Here is a 25,200-nt window from a genome sequence, read left to right as displayed (position 1 = left end):
GCTCTCGACGAACAGTTATTGTGCTGACGTTGGTTTCAGAGACATTTTGGAACTCGCAGTGAGTGTTGTAACTGAGGACAGACGATTTTTATGCACTACATGCTTCACCACTCCGCAGTCCCGTTCTGGGAGCTTGTGTGGCCTACCACTTCACGCCTGAGCCGTTGTTGATTCTAGACATTTCCACTTCACAATAACAGCCCTTACAGTGTACCGGGGCAGCTCTAGAAGGGCAGGAATTTGACAAACTGACTTGTTGTAAAGGTGGCATCCTATGACGGTGCCACATTGAAAGTCACTGAGCTCTCCATTAAGTTCATTCTACTGTCAATGTTTGTCTATGGAGATTGATTACACAGCCATGCAATGTTATACACCCGTCAGCAATGGGTGTGGCTGAAATAGCCAAATCCACATATTTGAAGAGGTGTCCACATACACTGTATATACAGTGTACCTTCCTCAATCACTCCAGTATCCCTGCACATTGTAAATATGGTACTGCAACTGACCCTGTATATAGTATGCTTACTATCTTCCTCATGTTCTTATTTTTATTTCTTGTGTGTTTTTGTTCTACGGTGGCAGGTAGCCTAGTGATTAGAGTGTTTGGCCAGTAACTGAACGGTTGCTAGATCAAATCCCCTAGCTGACAAGGTAAAAATCTGTCGTTCTGCCCCTGAACAAGGCAGTTAACCCACTGTTCCTATGCAGTCATTGTAAATAATGATTTGTTCTTAACGGACTTGCCTGGGGTAAATAAAGGTTAAATAAACATACCTTAAGTTATTTTTAGTATTACATTGTTATTGAAAGGCATTTTATTGTACTTGTGCATGTGACAAAAATTTGAAACTTGAATAAAACCCTTGATATTTATTGGAAAGTAGCATCAAGCTCACCACCCTGTGAAGTTCATCATAATTAATTTAATCTGTAGCCTAATGAACTGCATGCTTTCCGGAGTCGTAGTGGGAGAACCACGCAGACTTGTTATCCCATGACACCATATATCCTACTTTGTCTAGCATATTTTGTTTTGTCTAAATTTGGAAAGTTTACTGACAAATTTGTAATTTCCATTAGTCCTGTCATGACATTTATGAAACAGGTACTTTACTCGCATAAAAAGGTTGGATGGAAAACTGGTTACTGTTACTGGTTACTGTCTAGTGGTTCAAATAGTTGCCGTATGAGGAGCTTCATTTTGCTGTGCCACGTTCAGGTGCAAAGTCTGATGCCCTAACCTTTTTCCATTTTGGATTCATCCAAGTAAAAACGTTTTTGTGAAAGAGGAAACGCATTAATAAAGTATATGAGAAAGACTAACAATTGTTTGGGAAATTATGTCCTTCGTGGCGTCAAGGTTACTTGCTGTAATTGTGCATTAGAAGTACATTATAAATAAATGTACAGGGCATTCGGAAAGTATTCAGACCCCTCAACTTTTTCCACTTTGTTACGTTACAGCCTTATTCTAAAATGGATTAAAACATTTTTCCCCTCATCGACACACAATACCCCATAATGAAACATCAAAAACAGGTTTAGAAATGTTTGCAATTGTATTAAAAAAGGGCTCCCGAGTGGCGCTCTAGTCTACAGTCCCTGGTTTGAATCCAGGCTGTATCACATCCGGCCGTGATTGGGAGTCCCATAGGGCGGCGCACAATTGGCCCAGCGTCATCCGGGTTTGGCCGGGGTAGGCTGTCATTGTAAATAAGAATTTGTTCTTAACGGACTTGCCTGGTTAAAAGGTTACATAAAAATAAAAACAGAAATACCTTATTTACATAAGTATTCAGACCCTTTGATATGAGACTTGAAATTGAGTTCAGGTGCATCCTGTTTCCATTGATCATCCTTGAGATATTTCTACAACTTGATTGGACTCCACCTGTGGTAAATTCAATTGATTGGACATGATTTTTACTATAGCTGGCTGCCCGGCCAAACTGAGCAATTGGGGGAGAAGGGCCTCCTTGGTCAGGGAGGTGACCAAGAACTTGATTGTCACTCTGATAGAGCTCCAGAGTTCCTCTGTGGAGATGGGAGAACCTTCCAGAAGGACTACAGTCTCCTTTATGGACGGAAGCCACTCCTCATTAAAATGCGCAACAGCACGCTTGGAGTTTGCCAAAGGGAACCTAAAGGACTCTCATACCATGAGAAACAAGATTCTCTGGTCTGATGAAACCAAGATTGAACTCTTTGGCCTGAATGTCAAGCATCACATCTGAAGGAAACATGGCACCATCCCTACAGTGAAGCATGGTGGTGGCAGCATCATGCTGTGGGGATGTTGTTCAGCGGCAGGAACTGGGAGACTAGTCCGGATCGAGGGAAAGATGGACGGAGCAAAGTACAAAGAGATCCTTGATGAAAACCTGCTCCAGAGTGCTCAGGACCTCAGACTGGGGCAAAAGGTTCACCTTCCAACAAGATAACGCAGGAGTGGCTTCAGGACAAGTCTCTGTATGTTCTTGAGAGGCCCAGCCTGAGCCCGAACTTAAACCCGATCGAACATTGGAGAGACCTGAAAATAGCTGTGCAGCGACACTCCCCATCCAACCTGACAAAGCTTGAGAGGATCTGCAGAGAGGAATGGGAGAAACTCCCCAAATACAGGTGTGCCAAGCTTGTAGGATGTAATCGCTGCCAAAGGTTCTTCAACAAAGCACTGATTAAAGGGTCTGAATACTTACGTTAATGTGATAGTTTTTGGAAAAATGTATACACTTGCAAAAAGGACTAAAAACCTGTTTTTGCTTTGTCATTATGGGGTATTGTGAGTAGATTGATTAAAGAAAAAAATATATAAATTTAAGAAAAAGGCTATAACGTAACAAAATGTGGAAAAAGTCAACGCGTCTGACTATTCTATCCAGCATAAAACAGAAGGCAAATTATTATTTCCCATTCATTTATTTTCTTTAGACTTACACAATACATGAGACATAAATATGCCTTCAAGGTGGAGGCAACTGATTCTAACACACACACACACACGCGCGCACACACTTTCTGTCGCACACAACAGAAAAACAACATCAAAATATCCACAGAGAGAAGTAAGAACACAAAATACCATCTAAGAGGCATTGAGAGGAAGAGGGCCTCAACCTCCTGAAATAAACAAGGTGCCTCTGTCCCTTTACCCCTGTGTACGTTCCCATTTTTGTCAACCATCTATTGGTGGTGGTCAGTCACACCTGGGAGATGAAGTAACACTCCACGTGTTTCAGCTAGTAGTTAAGTACAAGTGTAGTACCTGATCGGGGTCCACTGATTATTGTCTGTAACCAGGGCTGTAGTCGTGTGCTCTTCATGGATGATAAGGGGGCTGAAGGGAGAGGAGGAGAACATCCATACGATGGGGTCACGGATGATGGTATTGCTAATGGTAATAGATTTGGTAAACATGAATTCTGAGAAAACTGAGAAAAAAAATATTCCATTACTGCCTTGTACATGACAGTATGGTGAAATTAAAAGAGCATGGTTGAAATAAAGGGGTCGACCATCGTGTTGGAATGTGGAGGAATGACTGAGGTTTGACTGTCACTGGCCTAAGTAGACATTCACAAACAGGGGCCAGAAAGCACTGGGGGTAGGAGGAGAGGGAGGTGAGAGCTCAGTCCTCCAGGGTACGGAAGGCATTCTGCATGTCCTCCAGCAGCTGAGAGTAGTCTGCTTTGATTTTGGCCTCGCCCTCCTTCACTGGATCCTGAAACAATGGGTACACAGAGACACTGAGGCTAGGAGACACAATGACACCCCAAGACAAAGTCCCACAGTGGATGTACAAAGGCCAGAGTTGGTAGAGTGATTGAGGAAGTTGATTTTGAATGCAGATGAACATGGATAAAGGGGCTGAACAAGCATGTACCTTGAACTTCATAGAGCTGAGTCTATAGAGGATCTCTCCCATGTGCTCCCGGATCATAGACCAGGTGATCTTGTTGTCACTCTGAGCCGTGGTCTCCACTGCATGTCGCGCCAAGTCATAGAACGCAATTGTGTTGGAAAGGATGCCCACCGTTTTGTAGAAAGGGCAGAACCTTCGGGAAAAGGGCAAAAAATTAAATTAATTAACCAATATGGGCTTAATAACCGATGATTAAGTCATTTTAGCATGTTTATGACACAGATGAACGTGTGCCAGAGTGTGTATTTACCTGTCATACGGAGTATAGCCATTCTGCTGCAGGAAGTCATCCTTGAGTAGTTTAGCAACCTCCAATGTGATCTTGTCGGTCTCAGCGAGAGATGCCTGTTGTTAAGTTGACATGGGGGACAGCAATAAGTGCCTAGTGCGTGCATACACATGCCAACCATCAACCTAGGCAGTATATCAACCCATAACCCTTCCTCACATGAGCTCAGCCTCACCTTTCCTACAAGCTGTACAATCTCAGCCAAATCCTCCTCCTCCTGCAGGATCTCCTTGGCCTTGGTGCGAAGCGGCACAAACTCAGGGAAGTGCTTGTCGTAGTACTCGTCCAGCGCCCGCGTGTACTTGCTGTAGCTGATCAGCCAGTTGACAGAGGGGAAATGCTTTCTCTGAGCCAGCTTCTTATCTAGACCCCAGAACACCTGAGAGATGGAGAAAGAGAGAAGATAAAAACAGGAATGAGGAGTAGGAAGAGTAAAGGTTTGAATTGTCGAAACTTAAAATTGTCAATAAAATTGTAATATATATACAATTGAGGCATTACCTGTACAATACCCAGTGTAGCTGAAGTAACAGGATCAGAGAAGTCTCCACCAGGGGGAGACACACTAAGGGAAATAACACCAGGTCAAGTTATTCAGACACCAGTCTGCCATCACTGTATCATACATTCCAAGGTGAAGAATACATGGTTCAGGTATCTTGTGTTGGAGGACTGGTACAGAACCTGTCTGACCCTTAGTGTCAGGAGGTATGGGGGGTGATTGAGGTTCACCCTGCTGGTAGAATGATATAGTACTCACGCTCCAACAATGCTGACGCTGCCCTCTCTCTCTGGGTTACCCAGGCACTTAACCCTGCCAGCACGCTCATAGAAGGAGGCCAGTCTGGCTCCCAGGTAGGCAGGGTACCCGCTGTCTGTGCACAAACAGCACATAGAGCTCTGACTGGCTCAAAATGGCAGACATGTTGCTGTGATAGAGCATGTTTTTTTTATACTATTGTTATTGGCTTATTGTACTCACCAGCAGGCATCTCAGCCAATCGTCCTGAGATCTCCCTGAGAGCCTCGGCCCACCGGGAGGTGGAGTCGGCCATCATGCTGACGTTGTAGCCCATGTCTCTGAAGTACTCAGACAGAGTGATTCCTGCAGTGGAACAAAGTAGATGCAGTCAGAATCAGAGGCACAGAATTCCAGTCACCACAATGTTATGAGAATGAGTGGTGACTGGTGGCTAATCCCCCCACATTCCAGACCAAAAGATGTACAACTACCAACAACGATGATGATTCAAAACAGCCGACACCAGCTTTATAGGTTGCCATCTGTAATGTGATCGCCTGGTACCTGTGTAAATAGAGGCCTCTCTAGCAGCGACAGGCATGTTGGAAGTATTGGCCACTAGAGCTGTTCTCTTCATGATACTTTCAACCTTTCCATCCACTTCCATTGTAAGCTATGGAGCAGGGAGGAATACCATTAGTCAGACTGAAAACACATCACAAACTGGTGATCGGCTATGCCAGACACCAAAGTAGTGTAATTCACTGATCTCATTAACATGTCAATGATTAGAACTTGACACACGGACTATCACTAACCTCAGGGAAATCTCTCAACACTTCAGACATCTCATTTCCACGCTCTCCACAGCCCACATAGATGATGACATCACTGTTGGAATACTTGGACAGGGACTGTGAGATCACAGTCTTGCCACAACCGAAGGCTCCTGGGATAGCAGTAGTACCACCCTGGACACACCTGTGAGCACAGACAAACACAGAGCCAGAAGTAGGTGACTTGTCAGAGTCTTAAGTAAAGGTCAGGATGAAAGGATATGAAGTGGGAATGGGCCAGTAGAAAAAAGGAAAAGAAAGTAGAGATATGTATACTCACGGGAAGAGGGCATCCAACACTCTCTGGCCAGTGAGCAGGGGGTGATTGGCAGGTAGCTTCTCTGTGACCGGGCGAATCTGTCGCACTGGCCAGACCTGGATCATGGTAAACTTCTCTTTCAAACCCTCAAACTCCAGTTCCAGCACCACATCCTGCCGAAACACACTAAATTTACAAAACACCAAACAACAGAGACAAGACAATGGCATTGTGCCATTCAGCTGTAAAGATGTTAGTAGGTGGAGGGTGACTCACATTTAGGGCTGTGACGATACCAGTATGGCAATATTTTTTCCCATGCCAAACATTTACACGAAGCAGACCAAATTCTTTGGTCCTTTAAAAACCTGCTTTATGTAAAATATTGTGTACTATAGTTTGGAAAATACATAAATGTGACTCCGGATGACAACATAATGATGTTTGTTTCCAACGTTAGGGCTGTTTTCATAAATAAATTAATCCCGCTTTGTGTTTTGTTTCCTTGCCACGATACTAACGAGTATCACGATAGTGGTATCGTCCCGGCTCTACTCACATTGACATCATAGTTTCCAGGTGGGGCCACGTAGGTGACAGTGCCTCTGCTCCGGGGAGGCAGCATCAACTTGTGTTTGATCAGCGAGTTCTCAAAGACCGTGCCGTAGATATCCCCACCTGTTATGTGACTGCCAGTCTGAGGCAGAGATGGACAGGGGGGAGAGAACATAATATGTAGATTCAGGAGATGGATCATATTTCAGTGGAGACACATTCAAACACACCTTGCTTACACACTCACAAGGAAATACATTGTTGTCTTACTCTAAGACTCTGGCCAGGTGTAAACTCCCACTTGAGGTCACGGTTGAGGGCTCCAATGTTGACTCCTCTAGGGATGTAAATGCTTTGAGTGAGGTCATTGATGTCTTTGAGGGGCCGCTGGATGCCATCAAAAATGGACCCCATGATTCCCGGACCCAACTCTACAGACAGGGGCTTTCCTGTCCGAAGGACAGGGTCTCCGACAGACACACCAGCTGTGACGTACGTTCAGGAAAAAGAACCATATAGCCTAGTAATATGCCAGACAAGAGGATAGGCTAGAATACATCAGAATGGAAGTACACAAAAGTAAGTGAACCGTCAACAGTTACTGAAGGAGGGAGTAACTGTATGTCTAGTTGAGAAGGTATGACTGGAAAGGATACAAGTCTCCTCGTAGACCTGAATGGTTGCCATGTCTCCCTCCAGCCTGATGATCTCTCCCACCAGCTCACTGTGACCCACACGCACCAGCTCGTACATGGCCGCTCCTGCCATGGCGGTGGCCGTCACCACTGTTGATTAAGCAGGTTAGACAAAGAACAGATGACAGAAAACATGTTATTGAAAAGTAGCAGGCAGTCTGGCTACATGAACAAGTCGAAATATATATTTTTGCCATACTGGAAATGAGCAGGCTGAATTGAGCAGGTGCTATAGCATGTGCTGAAAGCATTGTTAGCTCACTGAACTAAAGCCATAGGCACGGGCATGAGAGTTATCACTCCCATGCCAGAGCCTGGGATCCTTGATTTGAACTGCAGACACTGACCTGGACCAGAAACTCCATGCACATATCCAAACTCGCTTTCCCGCTCTTCATCACGGATCTTAGGAAGCTTGGAAGTGTCCATCCTGAGTGTGTGTGTGTGTGTCTGCAAAGAGTAAGGAGAGGAAAAACAGAGATCAATCATGCGACGCTCCACTATGACGACACGTGAAAGACATGACACTAGTTATATATTGATAAACTGTTTCAATAACTTAAATTACTTAATGGAATGAAAATAATTCACCATAACCACACATCAACATCACATTTCATTCATTGGTACAGTGACATGTAAGCTTGCTCAGTGATAATACCCGGAGAGCTTCGATACCATCTGCTTGGTAAAAGCAGGAGAAAAACAACAAGCTATGAAGCTAGCTAACTAGTCTCTACAGACCATAATACAACTACAACATTTCTGAAATACAGTCTTAGTTTCAGTTGTTTATTACACAAACAAGCAACTCATACTAGCTAGATAGAGCTAAACTAATCGTAGTCAGGCAGGTGACACTGACAGAACGGAAATGTAACAACAGCTAACGTTAGCTAATCTGCGTGGTTTATCATAATGTACTAGCCAGTTGCAATGAATTGACAATAACGTTATATTGGATTCATATGATTCGGGTTGATTACCTTCTCTTAGTATTCAATAGTCCAGGGCCCTTCAGAAATTTCTGTCGGATTAGGAGACTGATCAGCTGACAGGCCCAAGACTACTTTGGGAAACAATCACCATTGTGGCTCGGAGGCCCGAGATTACATTAGAAAATACGAGCTCTGGGAGTCAAAATGGCGTAACAGCGCAACAGTTTCCTTCCTCTTTCGGCTCGTTTAGCTCGAATGCGGCGGCGGCTGCATTCCAATATCATTGACGTGATTTCCTCGTCTCCTTTTCTCAATGACAAAGTTTACTTAGACACTCAGTCAAAATCAAGCTATTGCTTTGATATAGCAACACAGTCGAATAATATCCAATCACTTAGCCCATGTTGGCTGTGATAGGCCTGTTGAAGCAGAACATTGGAAAAATAAACTTGGAAGATCTATTAGCCGAATAAACTGCCCAGTTAAGATTTTAAAATTAAATTGGCCTAACTATGCTAGGCTATTTAATCAGCAAAATAGGCTACATATCTACATATATATTCATGTGCCCATACAGTCTGTAAGGAATAGTCTAAAATTAGTGTGTCCCATGACACAAATTATGGAGAGAACAGATCCACAGAGCAGAACCAACTCATGTTATGATGCATCACATGGCGTGAATCCAATGGTAAGCCTGTGCGTTCATTTTACATAGCGTACCTATAGCTCCCTGTATGATTTTATTAGCCTATTCTAGATATGTCTAGTTGCGCTTTCGAAATAGGAACAAGCGCTGCGGTCATAACTTTTGATCAGTTTAAATAGCCTAGTTGTCATGGGATATAGGCCTAGCCTATGTGACATTGATCCTAGCCTATTGCAGAAAGGGTGGTGATTGAGCCACATATGTTATATGTTATTTATAATCTTTTAGGATTTATTTCCAGGTTATTCTTTTGTAATAACAAGAAATACCGACACGGGATTCGTCTCTTCAGTTGGAACGGGATGAGGACCGTGCGTTTTGCTGTTGGGGCTTTTATCAGTCTGATTTTCCAAGTGGGCATGACACAACAGAGGACGAATGGTGAATATTGCCATAGTTGGAAGGACGCGCAATCTAACTGGCGAGGGGGTTTCCATTGTCCGGAGGGCCACGATCAAAGAGAAGCGGCGATCTGTTGTGGAACGTGTGAGCTGCGCTACTGTTGCGCGCTCATAGGAGCAAGACTGGATCAGGGTAACTGCAACAACCACGAGCAAGTTCTACAGCCTGGCACGTCTGATGACGAGAAAGATGCCAAGAGTGCAGGTAAATTGTATCTTTGGCTACTGAAATAGGAACAAATACTTGGTCAATTATTATTTTTCATTAAGGCTCAATGTGCTGGCTATATAATGCCTTTTTAGGCATAGCTACCTATTCATTGATAACACACACAGTGAGATTCCTTATAAATGTTATTGAGGAATGAGAAAGCCTAATGCAGTGTGTGCTTGAATCCAACCCACCAAATGTGCCTTAAAGTGTGGCCTCATGTCTAAGCATTTATTCTATTCTTCAACATGCAGTTAGACTACTCCTCACATCACGAGCATCATGTTAAGACTTGATCTGCTGCCAAGGATCTTTCAATGAACCGTTTTTTTGTGTGTTTCATGTGTTGCACAGTTTAATACTTTTCTTGGAATATGAACACATCCCCAGCTTTTTAAGGTCATCCTTAAAATGTCTTTCTTTCCTTTCCACTCAATCAATCCATCCACTTCTCCCCTGCCCTCTTTATTTTTGTGTTTTCTTTTCACTCTGTAGTACCTGTCTATGTCCCCTTTGTGATCGTGGGCTCTGTTTTTCTGGCCTTTATCTTTCTGGGCTCCATGGTGGCTATGGGTGTCTGTCTGAGTCGTAAACAGGAGATCTCCCAAAGCCCAGACGGTGCTGCTGGGCCCCAGGGTGGGAGTGGAGAGCAGCAGCAGGAGGCTGTACCCATGACTGTGAGTACAGGGACGTCCTGTGGTTCCACCTCATCTCTCTACCCTCCCAATCCCAGCCAAGCCTGTCCAACTGGATCCACACGTGTCCACCAAACCTTAAAGAGGCAGGAAACTCCCACCAGCCCACAACCCTCCATGGTCCAACCTTTTACCATGCACCCCACCATGGTGTTTTCCAGCCTGGTTCACCCCTCCATGCTTCATCATTCCATAATGCATCCTTATATGGCTCAAATGCCTACTCTGTATACCTCACAAGGGGAAAGCCGTCATCTCCCATCTCCCTGCCCTCCATCCAGCTATACCAGCACTAAACCCAGGCACACTGAAGTGATCATATAATTTGTGGCTGTGACTTTGAAAGACTCCAGTATGGAGTATTTGGGTATTCAAATAGCAAAATATTAATAAGCCCAGGAAATGGAATGTAAATGTGTGGCAGCCAGTTTAGACTAATAAAAATGTTTAGGAGAATAATTGCAATTGGTCAGTTAACAATAATTCAATCATTCATATTTTATTATTCCTTAAAATGTATAGTGTTTCTTTGTAAATATTCTGTACTCATTTCTACAATTTACACATTCAATTGCTGGACTTTTTCTGATGTTTTTTGTTGTTGTTCATAATATAGTTATATTAGCCCTACTGTTATGTATTACTGATGCAAAAGCTACACTACGCACATAACCCTGTCACATAATAATAATAGTAATAATTTGGTGGGGACTTATATTTTGTCCTATTTCACACATGTACAAGTTGAAGAGTTGGACATAGCACCATGATTTAGGTGACATGATACTGTATCATGATATCATGACACCATCATTACCCACAATTTTATCTAAAACATTCCTCAATGCGATCTCTATACATGAACAGAATTTACTCTGGTGGCTTCAGAGTTTATCATCAGGCCTTTCACAACTTTGGTTTTAGAAGTGTGTGTGTGTGTGTGGGGGGGGCATTAAAAAAATGTATTCAGTCGGATAAACACTCGAAGAAGCCTACCCGATCGCTCGGAGCGGTCCACATGGTCCGGAAGCACACTGTTGCCTCGTTTTGCGTCACATTCGAATGATAAAACTGTGAGGGGGGACAAAAATGCAATTCAGAATGTGGGGAAGACATGTCCCCCCCCGTCCCCCGTGAAAGTTGTGCCCCTGGCCTTTCTGCAGCCACAGCCTCGCAACAGGTGTGTTGAAACGTCTCATTTCTCCGCCATGCTGCTGAAGTGGCGACCAATCCTGTGTTTTAGTTTGCACTGATTGCTTTGCTGACCATGGTGCTGAATGTTTGCGCGGCTAGTTGTATCTCGTGCCAACTTTGGCTTTTACAATTGAAGTTAAAACACCGTTTTTACATTTTTACTTCCCATTTAAAGAAACGTTTTTATCCATAATTCCATGTGTCCATCTGTAGCATCTATCTTCAGCAGTATCTTATTATGGAGACCATTTTAGGCCTAGGCAATCAGACAGAATCAGAATCGTGTTTATTGTCCTAGAATAGGAAAATCTTAGCATAGCTCACAAATAACATGCACAACGCATATAGAAAACACAGCAGGAAACAAGGTATAGTCAGACATAAGTAGTAGCAGGAAGCTACCCATAGCAGGAAGCTGCATGGAATTGCTAATGAAGCAAACTTGACTACCACAAGAGAAACTGAAGGATAATTTGGGGGTAATGGTGGTATAGGCCTAGCTATAATAATCACAGAAAAACAAGTGAGGGAGGGGGAGGGACAAAAATCCAATTACAGAATTTGAGGGGGGTACATGTCCCCCCCATCCCCAGTGGCTGGGACCAACGCTGCTATGGCCCCATGGTTCTTCTGATACACAGAATCCAGCTGGACTAGAGAGAAGGAGAAACCGAACGGAGACAGAGAAAGGCATCCTTAGGTAATCACTTACCTGTGTGCAATATGGAATTGCACTGGTTATATCAATTTGGTAGCAGGATAAGAGTTGAATAGACTATAACACTGATCATGCAATCTAAAAGATACAAAAATCTACCTTGTAATCACAAAGTGTTATCCGACTGTGGAATTCCATCATCAAGAATCAAAAATCACAAAACTCACTAATCGTGACTATTGTTTTCTCATGTAGGCCTAGTTGAAATTAACTATTTGTAGAGCTGCCAGACAAAAATGCTTGAATGTGCCAAAAAACAAACTCATAGGCCTAAAAGTAAGAAAATAGGTCGTTTGACAACGGGGCGTGACCTTGTGGTGGTAGGATGCCCGCTGTTAGGTGGGGTCAAACGGTCACCCCCTGGTTGAATCCATTCTCTTTTGAAACAATTCATTGACAATCCGAAAGTGGTCATATCTTCGAAGACACATTTTTGAGTGTTTATTTATACATTTCAGAATAACTGGGCTAAACCAGTCACAAAGTCCTAATAATGCAATTTATGTAATGTAAGCTTGTGTTCTAAAATAGGGATTCTCGTCATCATCTCGAAAACGCACTCATGTCGCGCTGTCAAACTGCCCATGGTTGTCACGATGGATGTTTTTGGCGATCCTGATTGGACGACACAACTAAATCTGCTAATTAAATCTCTGAGCCTGGATGCTGATTTGTGCGGGAGATTGCTCCTCACAGAAAGAATCCTGGTGAGATGCGGGGACAGGATGGCAACTCTACCGGTGGACTGCAGCTGAATATTAAAAGGACACATTTGGTGAGCGTCCCGTCTTTATCATATATCTATATCTTCCCTCCTTTGTTATGTCTGTTTGTGTATTATATGTAGGCTATTACAATTAGGGTGCTGCTATTTAAAACCCTCGGTCACTCACGGGTCACAGACCACCGTTCTTCGGTAATAAACCGGTCCATCTGGAGTTGCAGGCACTGAATTGTTACAATCAAGATAAGGCATCACTCTAAAGTGGTTTGAAACAAACGGTGCGCTGTTCGCCCAGTTGAAACTGTTGTACTTATTGGCTCCTCTAATCACCTCAGAGCATGTGGTTGGGACTACCTTGCTATTCTTGCTTGCGTAATTGGTAAATCTGTAGGATGCTTTGGATTCATGGTTTGTTGATAAATGTGTGATCGAGGTTGCCATGATGATCAAGCCCACAGGGCAAAAAAGACGTCAATTCAACGTCTATTCCACGTTCGTTCAACGTGTAAAAGACGCTGTGTTTGTATGGTGAGTTGCTGAGGTTCCTCCCAGTCTTGCATGGCATGTGTCACCATTCATACTATGCAAGGCCCCTAACTTTAACTGTAGCATAATCCTTACTTCAAATAAGACTCAATTATTTTTTAAACTGGGTTGTTCAAGCCCTGAATGTGGATTGGCTGACAGCTGTGATATCAGACTTTATACCATGGGTATGACAAAATATTTATTTTTACTGCTCTAATTACGTTGGTAACCAGTAATAGCAATAAGGCACCTCTGGGGTTTGTAATATATGACCAATATACAGTGCCTTGCGAAAGTATTCGGCCCCCTTGAACTTTGCGACCTTTTGCCACATTTCAGGCTTCAAACATAAAGAAATTAAACTGTATTTTTTTGTGAAGAATCAACAACAAGTGGGACACAATCATGAAGTGGAACAACATTTATTGGATATTTCAAACTTTTTTAACAAATCAAAAACTGAAAAATTGGGCGTGCAAAATTATTCAGCCCCCTTAAGTTAATACTTTGTAGCGCCACCTTTTGTTGCGATTACAGCTGTAAGTCGCTTGGGGTATGTCTCTATCAGTTTTGCACATCGAGAGACTGACATTTTTTCCCATTCCTCCTTGAAAAACAGCTCGAGCTCAGTGAGGTTGGATGGAGAGCATTTGTGAACAGCAGTTTTCAGTTCTTTCCACAGATTCTCAATTGGATTCAGGTCTGGACTTTGACTTGGCCATTCTAACACCTGGATATGTTTATTTTTGAACCATTCCATTGTAGATTTTGCTTTATGTTTTGGATCATTGTCTTGTTGGAAGACAAATCTCTGTCCCAGTCTCAGGTCTTTTGCAGACTCCATCTGGTTTTCTTCCAGAATGGTCCTGTATTTGGCTCCATCCATCTTCCCATCAATTTTAACCATCTTCCCTGTCCCTGCTGAAGAAAAGCAGGCCCAAACCATGATGCTGCCACCACCATGTTTGACAGTGGGGATGGTGTGTTCAGGGTGATGAGCTGTGTTGCTTTTACGCCAAACATAACGTTTTGCATTGTTGCCAAAAAGTTCAATTTTGGTTTCATCTGACCAGAGCACCTTCTTCCACATGTTTGGTGTGTCTCCCAGGTGGCTTGTGGCAAACTTTAAACAACACTTTTTATGGATATCTTTAAGAAATGGCTTTCTTCTTGCCACTCTTCCATAAAGGCCAGATTTGTGCAATATACGACTGATTGTTGTCCTATGGACAGAGTCTCCCACCTCAGCTGTAGATCTCTGCAGTTCATCCAGAGTGATCATGGGCCTCTTGGCTGCATCTCTGATCAGTCTTCTCCTTGTATGAGCTGAAAGTTTAGAGGGACGGCCAGGTCTTGGTAGATTTGCAGTGGTCTGATACTCCTTCCATTTCAATATTATCGCTTGCACAGTGCTCCTTGGGATGTTTAAAGCTTGGGAAATCTTTTTGTATCCAAATCCGGCTTTAAACTTCTTCACAACAGTATCTCGGACCTGCCTGGTGTGTTCCTTGTTCTTCATGATGCTCTCTGCGCTTTTAACGGACGTCTGAGACTATCACAGTGCAGGTGCATTTATACGGAGACTTGATTACACACAGGTGGATTGGATTTATCATCATTAGTCATTTAGGTCAACATTGGATCATTCAGAGAACCTCACTAAACTTCTGGAGAGAGTTTGCTGCACTGAAAGTAAAGGGGCTGAATAATTTTGCACGCCCAATTTTTCAGTTTTTGATTTGTTAAAAAAGTTTGAAATATCCAATAAATGTCATTCCACTTCATGATTGTGTCCCACTTGTTGTTGATTCTTCACAAAAAATACAGTTTTATATCTTTATGTTTGAAGCCTGAAATGTGGCAAAAGGTCGCAAAGTTCAAGGGGGCCGAATACTTTCGCAAGGCACTGTACCGTCTAAAGGCTGTACGTGTTGCATCATGCTAAGAATAGCTTTTAGCTGTGGAATATTGGCCATATACCCCCCCCCCCATGCCATATTGCTGAAATATACTTCCCTTATAAAAGCCAAATCATAATTTATATTAGCAAATCATCAAATTATTCAACAGTTGCATTAGTAAGCTTGCCTTTAGTGAAATATAAAACCTGTGTCTCTGTGGTAACACAGGCTTTAGCTCAGTTGACTATATAGCACAATATTGAAATAGCCCAAACTGGGTTTTGATACCAGTTGATACTTGTTTACAAAAAGCATAGTTTGAGCCTATAGTCACTCAGGGGGACCCCCTTGTGATGGAGTGCTATGTGTAAATGTATGTATTTTACTGCAGTTATCGGTCTGGAAAGAAGTATTGATTGGCTGTTTCAGGGTCCAATAGAATAAATTGCCTCTCTAAGGAATTTTCCATGAATGACATGAAAGGCTCTGGGATGAAGTAAAGAGTAGTTTGTTCCATGATAACTTGTATGTGCTCTGATGGCATTACATAAAGATGGATGGGATTTGGTTAGTAATGTAATCTGGAGAGGTTTGACTCGACTGCCTCTCTCACACACCATCTGGTCTGAATTGTCTGGCTGTGTCTAATGGAACATGGAGGTTATTGTCAGTGGCTATGTGTCCCAGCAGGTGGCGTGTGGTGTGGTGTGAGGAGATGCCCCTGGTCAAGAGGAGCATAGATCCCCGGCACCTCTGCCGCGGGGCGCTGCCCAAGGGGATTGGCAGTGAGCTGGAGTGCGTCACCAACAACAGTCTGTCTGCCATCATACGTCAGCTCAGCAGTCTAAGTAAGACACACCTTCCACACAGTTACCCCCCCCACCCCGTTATGTGCATTAAGTAATCACCTATCTTTTAACCAGATGTATGCATCTATGCCCCAGAATGGTGACCTAAACACCCTCATCCCTGTGTTACACTGGGAAACTGAACAATTTATGCAAATAAATTAACTTACTGCATTTAATGATTGGAATCGATATGGTAAAATACATGTTGATATTGACAGGTGTGTGTGTGTGTGTCCGTTGTAGTGTGGGGAGGGATGGAGAGAATTTGAGGATGAGACATCTGGCCCAAATATATCCATATTACTGTGTGTCTGTGTGGGGTGGGATTGTATGAAGTCACCGGAGATTAGAGCTTACTGTAGAGCTTAGTTTCACAGAAGAAAATAAAGGAGGCAGGGACAGAGAGAGAGAATCGAGACAGATTTCGCAATCACTTGCTCGTCTCACCGTTGTTTGACAAATCTCAATAAATTGGTTGGTTGTCTGGAAATCTCCATCACTAAATTGCCCCTGTCTGTTCAACTTTACCTCAACTTACGGTTGAAGTCAGAAGTTTACATACACCTTAGCCAAATACATTTAAACTCAGTTTTTCACAATTCCTGACATTTAATCCTCGTACAAAATTCCCTGTCTTAGGTCAGTTAGGATCACCACTTTATTTTAAGAATGTGAAATGTCAGAATAATAGTAGAGAGAATGATTTATTTCAGCTTTTATTTCTTTCATCACATTCCCAGTGGGTCAGAAGTTTACATACACTCAATTAGTATTTGGTAGCATTGCCTTTAAATTGTTTAACTTGGGTCAAACGTATCAGGTGGCCTTCCACGAACTTCCCACAATAAGTTGGGTGAATTTTGGCCCATTCCTCCTGACAGAGCTGGTGTAACTGAGTCAGGTTTGTAGGCCTCCTTGCTCGCACACACTTTTTCAGTTTTGCCCACAAATTTTCTATGGGTTTGAGGTCAGGGCTTTGTGATGGCCACTCCAATACCTTGCCTTTGTTGTCTGTAAGCCATTTTGCCACAACTTTGGAAGTATGCTTGGGGTCATTGTTAATTTGGAAGACCCATTTGCGACCAAGCTTTAACTTCCTGACTGATGTCTTGAGATGTTGCTTCAATATATCCACCTAATTTTCCTCCTCATGAAGCCATCTATTTTGCAAAGTGCACCAGTCCCTCCTGCAGCAAAGCACCCCCACAACATGATGATGCCACCCCCGTGCTTCATAGTTGGGATAGTGTTCTTTGGCTTGCAAGCCTTCCCCTTTTTTCCTCCAAACATAACAATTGACATTATGGCCAAACAGTTCTATTTTTGTTTCATCAGACCAGAGGACATTTCTCCAAAAAGTACGATCTTTGTCCCCATGTGCAGTTGCAAACCATAGTCTGTCTTTTTTAATGGCTGTTTTGGAGCAGTGGCTTCTTCCTTGCTGAGCGGTCTTTCAGGTTATGTCGATATAGGACTCGTTTTACTGTGGATATGGATACTTTTGTACCTGTTTCCTCCAGCATCTTCACAAGGTCCTTTGCTATTTTTCTGGGATTAACTTTCACTTTTCACACCAAAGTACGTTCACCTCTAGGAGACAGAAAGCGACTCCTTCCTGAGCGGTATAATGGTTGCGTGGTCCCATAGTGTTTATAATAGCGTACTATCGTGTCTTTGGCTATGCCGGATTAAGTGATATGACATGCTATTCTATAAAATAATTTCTTCGTAATTAATATTACCTGATTGAGCTAATCATGTAAATGTAATTAACTAGAGAGGTGCGGCACCACAAAATAATATTAATAGAGCTGTTATCTTCTGAATAAACTCTTAAAGACCTAGTAATATTTTACATCAATAGCAGTCAATATTAATCGTCATCTTAATTCAGTCTCATCTGAAAGTTGTAAATTCTTGCACGAACCCTGGCTAACAAGTTGAATCAGCAATACAAAATTGGGTTTATTTATTTACTAAATACCTAACTAATCACACAGAAATACACATACACATAATTAAATCATAACTTGATTACAAATGATGTCATAAAGGAAAACGTCCCTAGCGGGCGGAACAGATATGACAGCTTGTTACACAAAAGAAAAGGGCTGAGTGAAAGAGCGGGAAGACTGAGGAACAAAGGGCGAAGCTGTGCTATCGTAAATACAGAACCTTATGCTTTCTAAATTACCGCCCATTTGGAAAAGGAAAATGCAATAAATATTTACTCTGAGCTGCGCTTCGGTAGGTTGGTGGTAGGTGGAAGGCCGTGTTGCCCAACCGAGTCCTTTGAAGAATGTCTCTGCTGGTAAATTGGATATGTTGTAGTAACGTCGTTGTTGTGGGATACTCTGTCTGTTCCTTCCTAACCTGCGTTTGCAGCTGCTGTTGCTAACTCAACGGCTAGGAGTGATCACTTTTGTAGTGAATAAGAGTTCAAAGTTCATACCATTCGCAACCAAAGCTCACACTAATGTTGGCTTCGTTCTGTAGTTATTATCTGAACCATTCTGACATCGGACCGTCGTCCTCACATCCTCGGAACAGGAGGCTATATTGTCGTCAAGGCTTTATATAGGAAGGGAGATGAGGGCGTGTTTGAAAAGTTTTATAGCCCATGTCCCTTCACAGGGGCAGGCCACTGATTGAGCAGAGCCCTACCTTATGAAAACCCAAATCTCACATTTTAGAAGCTAAAATCACATTTCATGCCGTCACAAATAATTTCATATTCAAACATTTAAATTGAACAACAATTCCATGTGAATCCGATAACTCTGATGTATAGACTTTCCACTGTAGAGTTTGTCATCTTATCATTGATGAGAATGTCTCAGATGACGACCGAACTGACATCATATTCATTAAGTACCACCGCATATGTTCAACTGGTCGGATTACCAGAATATAGTTCATTTCCCCCCACCTTCTGATGTTCCCAGAATCTCTATGTTAACCAAGGGTTTTGCAAATGTAACATCAGTAGGGTAGAGAGAGGAAAAAGGGGGGAAGATTTATGACTGTCATAAACCTACCCCCAGGCCAACGTCATGACAGTACTATTGTTTGTACAGATGAACGCGGTACTTTCAGGCGTTTGGAAATTGCTCCCAAGAATGAACCAGACTTGTCGAGGTCTACAACTTTTTTTTCTGAGGTCTTGGTTGATTTCCCCATGATGTCAAGCAAAGAGGCAGTGAGTTTGAAGGTAGGCATTGAAATACATCCACAGGTACACCTCCAATTGACTCGAATGATGCCAATTAGCCTATCAGAAGCTTCTAAAGCAATGACATAATTTTATGGAATTTTCCGAGCTGTTTAAAGGCACAGTCAACTTAGTGTATGTAAACATCTGACCCACTGGAATTGTGATTAAGTGAAATAATCTGTCCGTAAATAATTTTTGGAAACATTACTTGTCATGCACAAAGTAGATGTCCTAACCAACTTGCCAAAACTAGAGTTTGTTAACAAGAAATTTGTGGAGTGGTTGAAAAACGAGTAATGAGTCCAACCTAAGTGTATGTAAACTTCAACTGTATCTCTTTGCTCTTTTCTGTGTAGTATGAAGTGCACTTCTCCAATCATCTTGTCTGACCAGTTGGACACAGTGAAAGTCTGTAGTAATGACTCCTCTCTGTCCTCAGGTAAACATGCAGAGGACGTCTTTGGAGAGCTGTTTAGTGAGGCTAACACCTTTTACCTGCGTGCAAATGGTCTCCAAGACCGCATCGACCACTTGGCTGTCAAGGTCACTCAGCTGGATTCCACTGTGGAAGAGGGTCAGTTGGGGTCAGGGGATAAGGGTAAAAAAAAATACATCTCTAATGTTGAATGAGAATAACCGACTCATTAGTTATCCTCCTTGTCTCTGGTTCTGCATGGCCCATAATCTATTTATTATTTTCTATCTCCGTATCTTCTAATTGCTTATCTTTCTATCAATCTCACATTCTCTGTTTTGATCTCCAGTCTCTCTGCAGGACATCAACATGAGGAAGGCATTTAAGAGTTCCACAGTCCAGGACCAGCAGGTGGTGTCCAATAGCAGCACGTCCAACCCTGTGGCAGAGATGTACAACACCAGCGACAAGCCTCCTCCTCTCAGCATCCTCTCTGCCTACAGGTTCACTGTGTGGATGCATCACATTCACCAGACAAGCTTTAACCTCAAGGTTGTGACGAATAGCTAACTAGTCTCTCTTTTGACACAGAGATGACCACACTGATGGGATGAAGTTCTACACAGACCCGTCCTACTTCTTTGACCTGTGGAGAGAGAAGATGCTGCAGGACACGGAGGACAAGAGGAAGGAGAGAAGAAGACAACGGGTGAGAGCCTCTTAATATCGCACTTTAAAAAGCCTCCAGTATTTTGCTTCTGAACAGCTAATTTCTTCTGAGCAACTTGTGTATACAATATCCTGTAACTCCACACCTATTTGCAAAAGGACCCCTCTCTCTCTCTGTCTCTCTCTCTCTCTCTGCCTCTCTCTCTGTCTCTCTCTCTCTGCCTCTCTCTCTCTGTCTTTCTCTCTCTGCCTCTCTCTCTCTGTCTGCCCCTCTCTCTCTGCCCCTCTCTCTCTGCCCCTCTCTCTCTGCCCCTCTCTCTGTCTCTGTCTCTCTCTCTCTCTCTCTCTCAGGAGCAGAAGCGATGTGTTGACGGCACACTTCAGCGTGAGGTGAAGAAGGTTCGTAAAGCCCGAAACCGCCGTCACGAGTGGAACATGATGGCGTTCGACAAAGAGCTCCGCCCAGACCATCGCCACCCTCACTCTCTCCACCGGGGGGCGTCGTCTGAGGGCTCCCTCTCTCCGGAGAGTAGGTCAGTGGTTCCATCCCCTAATTAGGACTATATTCATCTCTCCTGAGCAAAGGATTCCTTCAGTTTGTTTTCCAAATGGCATATTAAAATGTTATCAGGGTAAAGAGTTAATTATGAATTTTTGTTGTCTAGATATGATCTGCCAGACTACCCAACTGCTCCAGGCCTTCCCCATGCCACATCCAACCACACCCTGGCTCACCCTTACCAGCCTGCAGACATCCATGAGTCTGTAGAGCATGAGTACCACAGCATCGGAGTCGGCTACAGAGACGGGACTCTCAACCGCCCACACCACCCCAACCCTCTGCATCACTCCACTGAGAGAATGAATGGCACTATAACGCTTCCACCTGCAGACTACAGGTATTGTTACTGTAACAATAAGAAATCTGTAATATAGATTAGTGAATCTGATTTGTTTATACTAATTGTTACCTCAAATGAAGTTCTAAAACTGAAAATCTTCTTTTTCTCAGTATAATGGAGTACTATGCCAGTTCTGGACCATCACCTCCTCCTCCCCCAGCCCCTCTTATCCCATCTGCACAGACAGCATTTGGCTCTCCAATGGTGTCCCCCACCCCCCTTACTGGATGCTCAGCATTGGGGGACAATAGCCTATCTCCCCCAGGACCCCGTATGATTCCACCTCCCCCAGGTCCTCCACCACCACCAGTCCCTCCCGCTCCCCCCCAAGTGGCAGGACTCGGTGATTGGAAGCGACAGGACACCCAGCCTGTCACTGGTACTCGAAGTGACCTTCTGTCAGCTATTCGCATGGGTAAGTTTAGCTGTACTTAGATGTTTACCATTCTTCTGGAGACAGCAGAGGTAAAAAAAATATATACAAAGTATTTGCACAGAAGTTCATGTTTAGACTGTGTGAATGTGTCTGTGTGGGTTTGTGTTGCTCAGGTATCCAGCTGAAGAAGGGGCAGGAGCAGCAGGAGCAGCAGGCCAAGCGGGAGCCTGTGGGGAACGACGTGGCCACCATCCTGTCCCGACGCATCGCAGTGGACTACAGCGACTCAGAGGACGACTCCGAACTGGAGGACAACGACTGGTCAGACTGACCCTCACACCGGCCCCACACGGTGACCAAATACCATGGACACATGGTATTTATCTGCTCCAGCCCAACTGTCCCACAAAGGATATGATGTGGTACAGATTCATTATGAGAGTCTCATATGCAGTATGCGGTCAGGGACACTGTTTTTACAGACCAATGACCATATTATGGTTCATAGTGATTAGTGGGCATAGGCTGAGGACCCAGTTTCATTTTAGTTTTAGCCATTTTGTCCAGTAGGTGAATGGACTTAAAATTAAGGCAAATTAGTTTCCTGATGAACTGAGATTCAGCTGAAATCACTCAAAGGTATGTGGACCAAATAACCATGTGGTGAATTCCCCCTTTTTCCTACTGTACCTACAGAGCTGCCTGAGCTCTTTTCCTACTGTACCTACAGAGCTGTCTGAGCTCTTTTCCTACTGTACCTACAGTGCTGTCTGAGCTCTTTTACTCAGACACCAACATGATCATTTAGTCTAAATAAATCACCAACACTTTACTCTCAATGTCACTAATCATCATTTTTTAATTTTAATCTGAATTTGTCATCTTCTTTTGCTTTCTCCCATGTCTGTGCCACGTCCTATGTAAATGTGTACACCTGATGCATAAGACAATTACAGTGTAGGCTCTAATTGTCTTATGCCCTTAAATGTTAACGTCAATAAAATTCTAACATACTTAGCTGATCTTCATGTAACTTCTCGTCACCTCTGAACTGTCTCTTAGTCGACCATTAGAAAGATGAGGTTCTCTCTGTAGCATATGAGACCGTCTCTGAACAGACATTCCAGCTCGACCGTGTTTAAAATGGGATGGAGTATAACCAATGACACAAATTAGGAACTGCTTGTCAATGGAAACATCTTCCTCGTCAGATGTGTTCTAGAGATGCATTTGAGATGATATGCAAGTCAGCAAGCTGACCCGAGTGGCACTGTGCTCACGTTTAATGCACCTTATACTGAACAAAAATATAAACAACAAATGTTACAGTTTATATATGGCAATTTAAATAAATAAATTAGGCCCTAATCTATGGATTTCACGTGACTGGGAATACAGATATGCATCGGTTGGTCACAGATACCTTAAACAAGGTAGGGGTGTGGATCTGAAAACCATTCAGCATCTGGTGTGACCACCCTTTGCCTCATGCAGCTCAACATCTCCTTTGCATAGAGTTGATCAGGCTGCTGATTGTGGCCTGTTGTCCCACTCTTCTTCAATGGCTGTGCGACGTTATGCTGGATATTTGCAAGAACTGGAACATGCTGTCATATGTGGATCCAGAGCATCCCACACATGCTCAATGGGTAACATGTCTGATGAAAATGGAAGTACTGGGACATTTTCAGATTCCAGGATTTGTGTACAGATCCTTGTGACATGGGGGTGTGCATTATCATGCTGAAACATGAGGTGATGGCGGCGGATGAATGGCACGACAATGGGCCTCAGGATCTCATCACTCTGTGCATTCAAATTGCCATAGATAAAATGTAATTGTGTTTGTTGTCCACAGCTTATGCCTGCCCATACCATAACCCCACCACGGGACACTGTTCACAACGACATCAACAAACCACTCGCCATACATGCCATCTGCCTGGTACAGTTCAAAGTGGGATTCATCCAGCATGCCAGTGGCCATCAAAAGGTGAGCATTTGCCCACTAAAGTTGTTTACGATGCAGAACTGCAGTCAGGTGGAGACCCTGGTGAAGATGACGAGCACGCAGATGAGCTTTCCTGAGACGGTTTCTGAGAGTTCTTCGGTAGTGGAAACCCACAGTTTCATTAGCAGCCCGGGTTGCTGGTCTCAGATGATCCCACAGGTGAAGAAGTCGGATGTGGAGGTCCTGGGCTGGCGTGGTTACGTGCAGTCTGAAGTTGTGAGGCCGGTTGGACGTACTGCCAAATTCTCTAAAACAATATTGAAGGCGACATATGGTAGAGAAATTAAAATTATTTGGCAACAGCTCTGGTGGACATTCCTGCAGTCAGCATGCCAATTGCACTATCCCTCAAAACTTGAGACATCTGCAGCATTGTGTGATAAAACTGCACATTTAAGAGTTGCCTTTTATTGTTCCCAGCACAAAGTGCACCTGTATAATGATCAGGCTGTTTTAATCAGCTTCTTGATATGCCACACCTGTCAGGTGAATGGATTATCTTGACAAAGGAGAAGCGCTCACTAACATGGATGTAAACAAATTTAGGCACAAAATTTGAGAGAAATAAGCTTTTTGTGCATGAACAATTTCTGGGATATTTTATTTCAGCTCATGGAACACGGGACCAACACTTTACATGTTGCGTTTGTATTTTTGTTCAGTGTAGATTGATTAATTCTTAATGTTGGCAATAATTCTATTTTTCTCGCTATCAACAAACTGCAAACGTTCGTATCATGCTGAAATGTTATGACAAACGTAATTATCAGGGAAGGATCCACTCTATATGATGACTCCTAAATAGTTATGTGACTTGAAGAGAGGAAACAATTTCCTGGATCATTCGGAATGGGATTGCCCACTGCTGAAGGTACTTTGTATCTTTACTGCTGCCAGACTGAACAGGTAAACAAAGAGACACAAATTAGGTCAGGAATAGACATGAATGAAGAGTCACAGTGTGAGTAGAAGACCTCAAGTAGACCACAGACAAGTCAAGGACTTCATACTGTGTGAGCTGTCTAATGTACTGACTGTATGGACAGGCTCCTATGACTGAATTCCATATGAGGCGTCAGTAGGGTTGCACATTTTGGGGAATATTCAGAGGTGGAAACTTTCCGTGGGAATTAACAGGAATATATGGGAATTTACGGAAATATGCTAATGAATATAATTTAAATGTAGATGTTTTTTGCATTGGGTATATTTACCATATCATATGGAGACAGAAACATAAACCTTTTACCTTATCATAAGTAGACATAATTGCAAATGATTAAATCCTTCCAATAGAAATAAACAATTTAGTTACAAATGTAATTTGTTACTTTAATTAAATGAGTTGACTCTTCACATGGGATGATTTCACTAAACGACAAAAGGGAATATTGAATGATCGCATCTCCCCAAAATGTTTTCAACATACATCTGTAAAT

At 43.1% G+C, this 25,200-nt stretch overlaps 3 protein-coding genes across 5 annotated transcripts; 2 read left to right on the top strand and 1 right to left on the bottom strand.

The window, feature by feature from the left end:
* Nucleotides 1-2,906: 2,906 nt before the first annotated feature.
* On the bottom strand, nucleotides 2,907-8,448 carry LOC112231217 (V-type proton ATPase catalytic subunit A). Its single transcript, XM_024397847.2, has 15 exons — nucleotides 8,291-8,448; nucleotides 7,652-7,754; nucleotides 7,266-7,394; nucleotides 6,880-7,094; nucleotides 6,614-6,751; nucleotides 6,076-6,227; nucleotides 5,778-5,940; nucleotides 5,524-5,632; nucleotides 5,200-5,322; nucleotides 4,978-5,092; nucleotides 4,719-4,782; nucleotides 4,393-4,596; nucleotides 4,179-4,273; nucleotides 3,890-4,061; nucleotides 2,907-3,727 (listed from the first exon to the last, which is right to left on the bottom strand). The coding sequence occupies exons 2-15, from the start codon at nucleotides 7,731-7,733 to the stop codon at nucleotides 3,635-3,637; spliced, it is 1,854 nt and encodes a 617-aa protein (XP_024253615.1). The 5' UTR covers nucleotides 7,734-7,754; nucleotides 8,291-8,448; the 3' UTR covers nucleotides 2,907-3,634.
* Nucleotides 8,449-8,870: 422 nt separating this feature from the next.
* LOC112231216 (protein shisa-2-like) lies at nucleotides 8,871-10,829 on the top strand. Of its 2 annotated transcripts, XM_042311391.1 has the most exons (3): nucleotides 8,871-8,933; nucleotides 9,193-9,557; nucleotides 10,059-10,829. In XM_042311391.1, exons 2-3 carry the CDS (start codon nucleotides 9,254-9,256, stop codon nucleotides 10,580-10,582), a joined length of 828 nt encoding a protein of 275 aa, XP_042167325.1. In that variant the 5' UTR covers nucleotides 8,871-8,933; nucleotides 9,193-9,253; the 3' UTR covers nucleotides 10,583-10,829. The 2 variants fall into 2 exon arrangements, with proteins under 2 accessions (XP_042167325.1, XP_024253614.1); XM_024397846.1 differs by having other exon boundaries at nucleotides 8,929-9,557.
* A 1,997-nt stretch (nucleotides 10,830-12,826) lies between these two features.
* LOC112231214 (wiskott-Aldrich syndrome protein family member 3-like) lies at nucleotides 12,827-22,772 on the top strand. 2 transcript variants are annotated; one of them, XM_024397845.2, is made up of 9 exons: nucleotides 12,827-12,945; nucleotides 16,011-16,171; nucleotides 19,828-19,962; nucleotides 20,153-20,306; nucleotides 20,395-20,512; nucleotides 20,824-21,005; nucleotides 21,138-21,371; nucleotides 21,485-21,789; nucleotides 21,924-22,772. In XM_024397845.2, the coding sequence occupies exons 2-9, from the start codon at nucleotides 16,039-16,041 to the stop codon at nucleotides 22,079-22,081; spliced, it is 1,419 nt and encodes a 472-aa protein (XP_024253613.1). In that variant the 5' UTR covers nucleotides 12,827-12,945; nucleotides 16,011-16,038; the 3' UTR covers nucleotides 22,082-22,772. The 2 variants fall into 2 exon arrangements, with proteins under 2 accessions (XP_024253613.1, XP_024253612.1); XM_024397844.2 differs by having other exon boundaries at nucleotides 12,833-12,945; nucleotides 16,014-16,171.
* Nucleotides 22,773-25,200: the final 2,428 nt, after the last annotated feature.

This window comes from Oncorhynchus tshawytscha, linkage group LG33, assembly GCF_018296145.1.
Source record: "Oncorhynchus tshawytscha isolate Ot180627B linkage group LG33, Otsh_v2.0, whole genome shotgun sequence".
Classification (NCBI taxonomy): Eukaryota; Metazoa; Chordata; class Actinopteri; order Salmoniformes; family Salmonidae; genus Oncorhynchus; species Oncorhynchus tshawytscha.
Note: the sequence above shows the minus strand (reverse complement) of the source record. Positions and strands in the feature narration are given on the sequence as shown.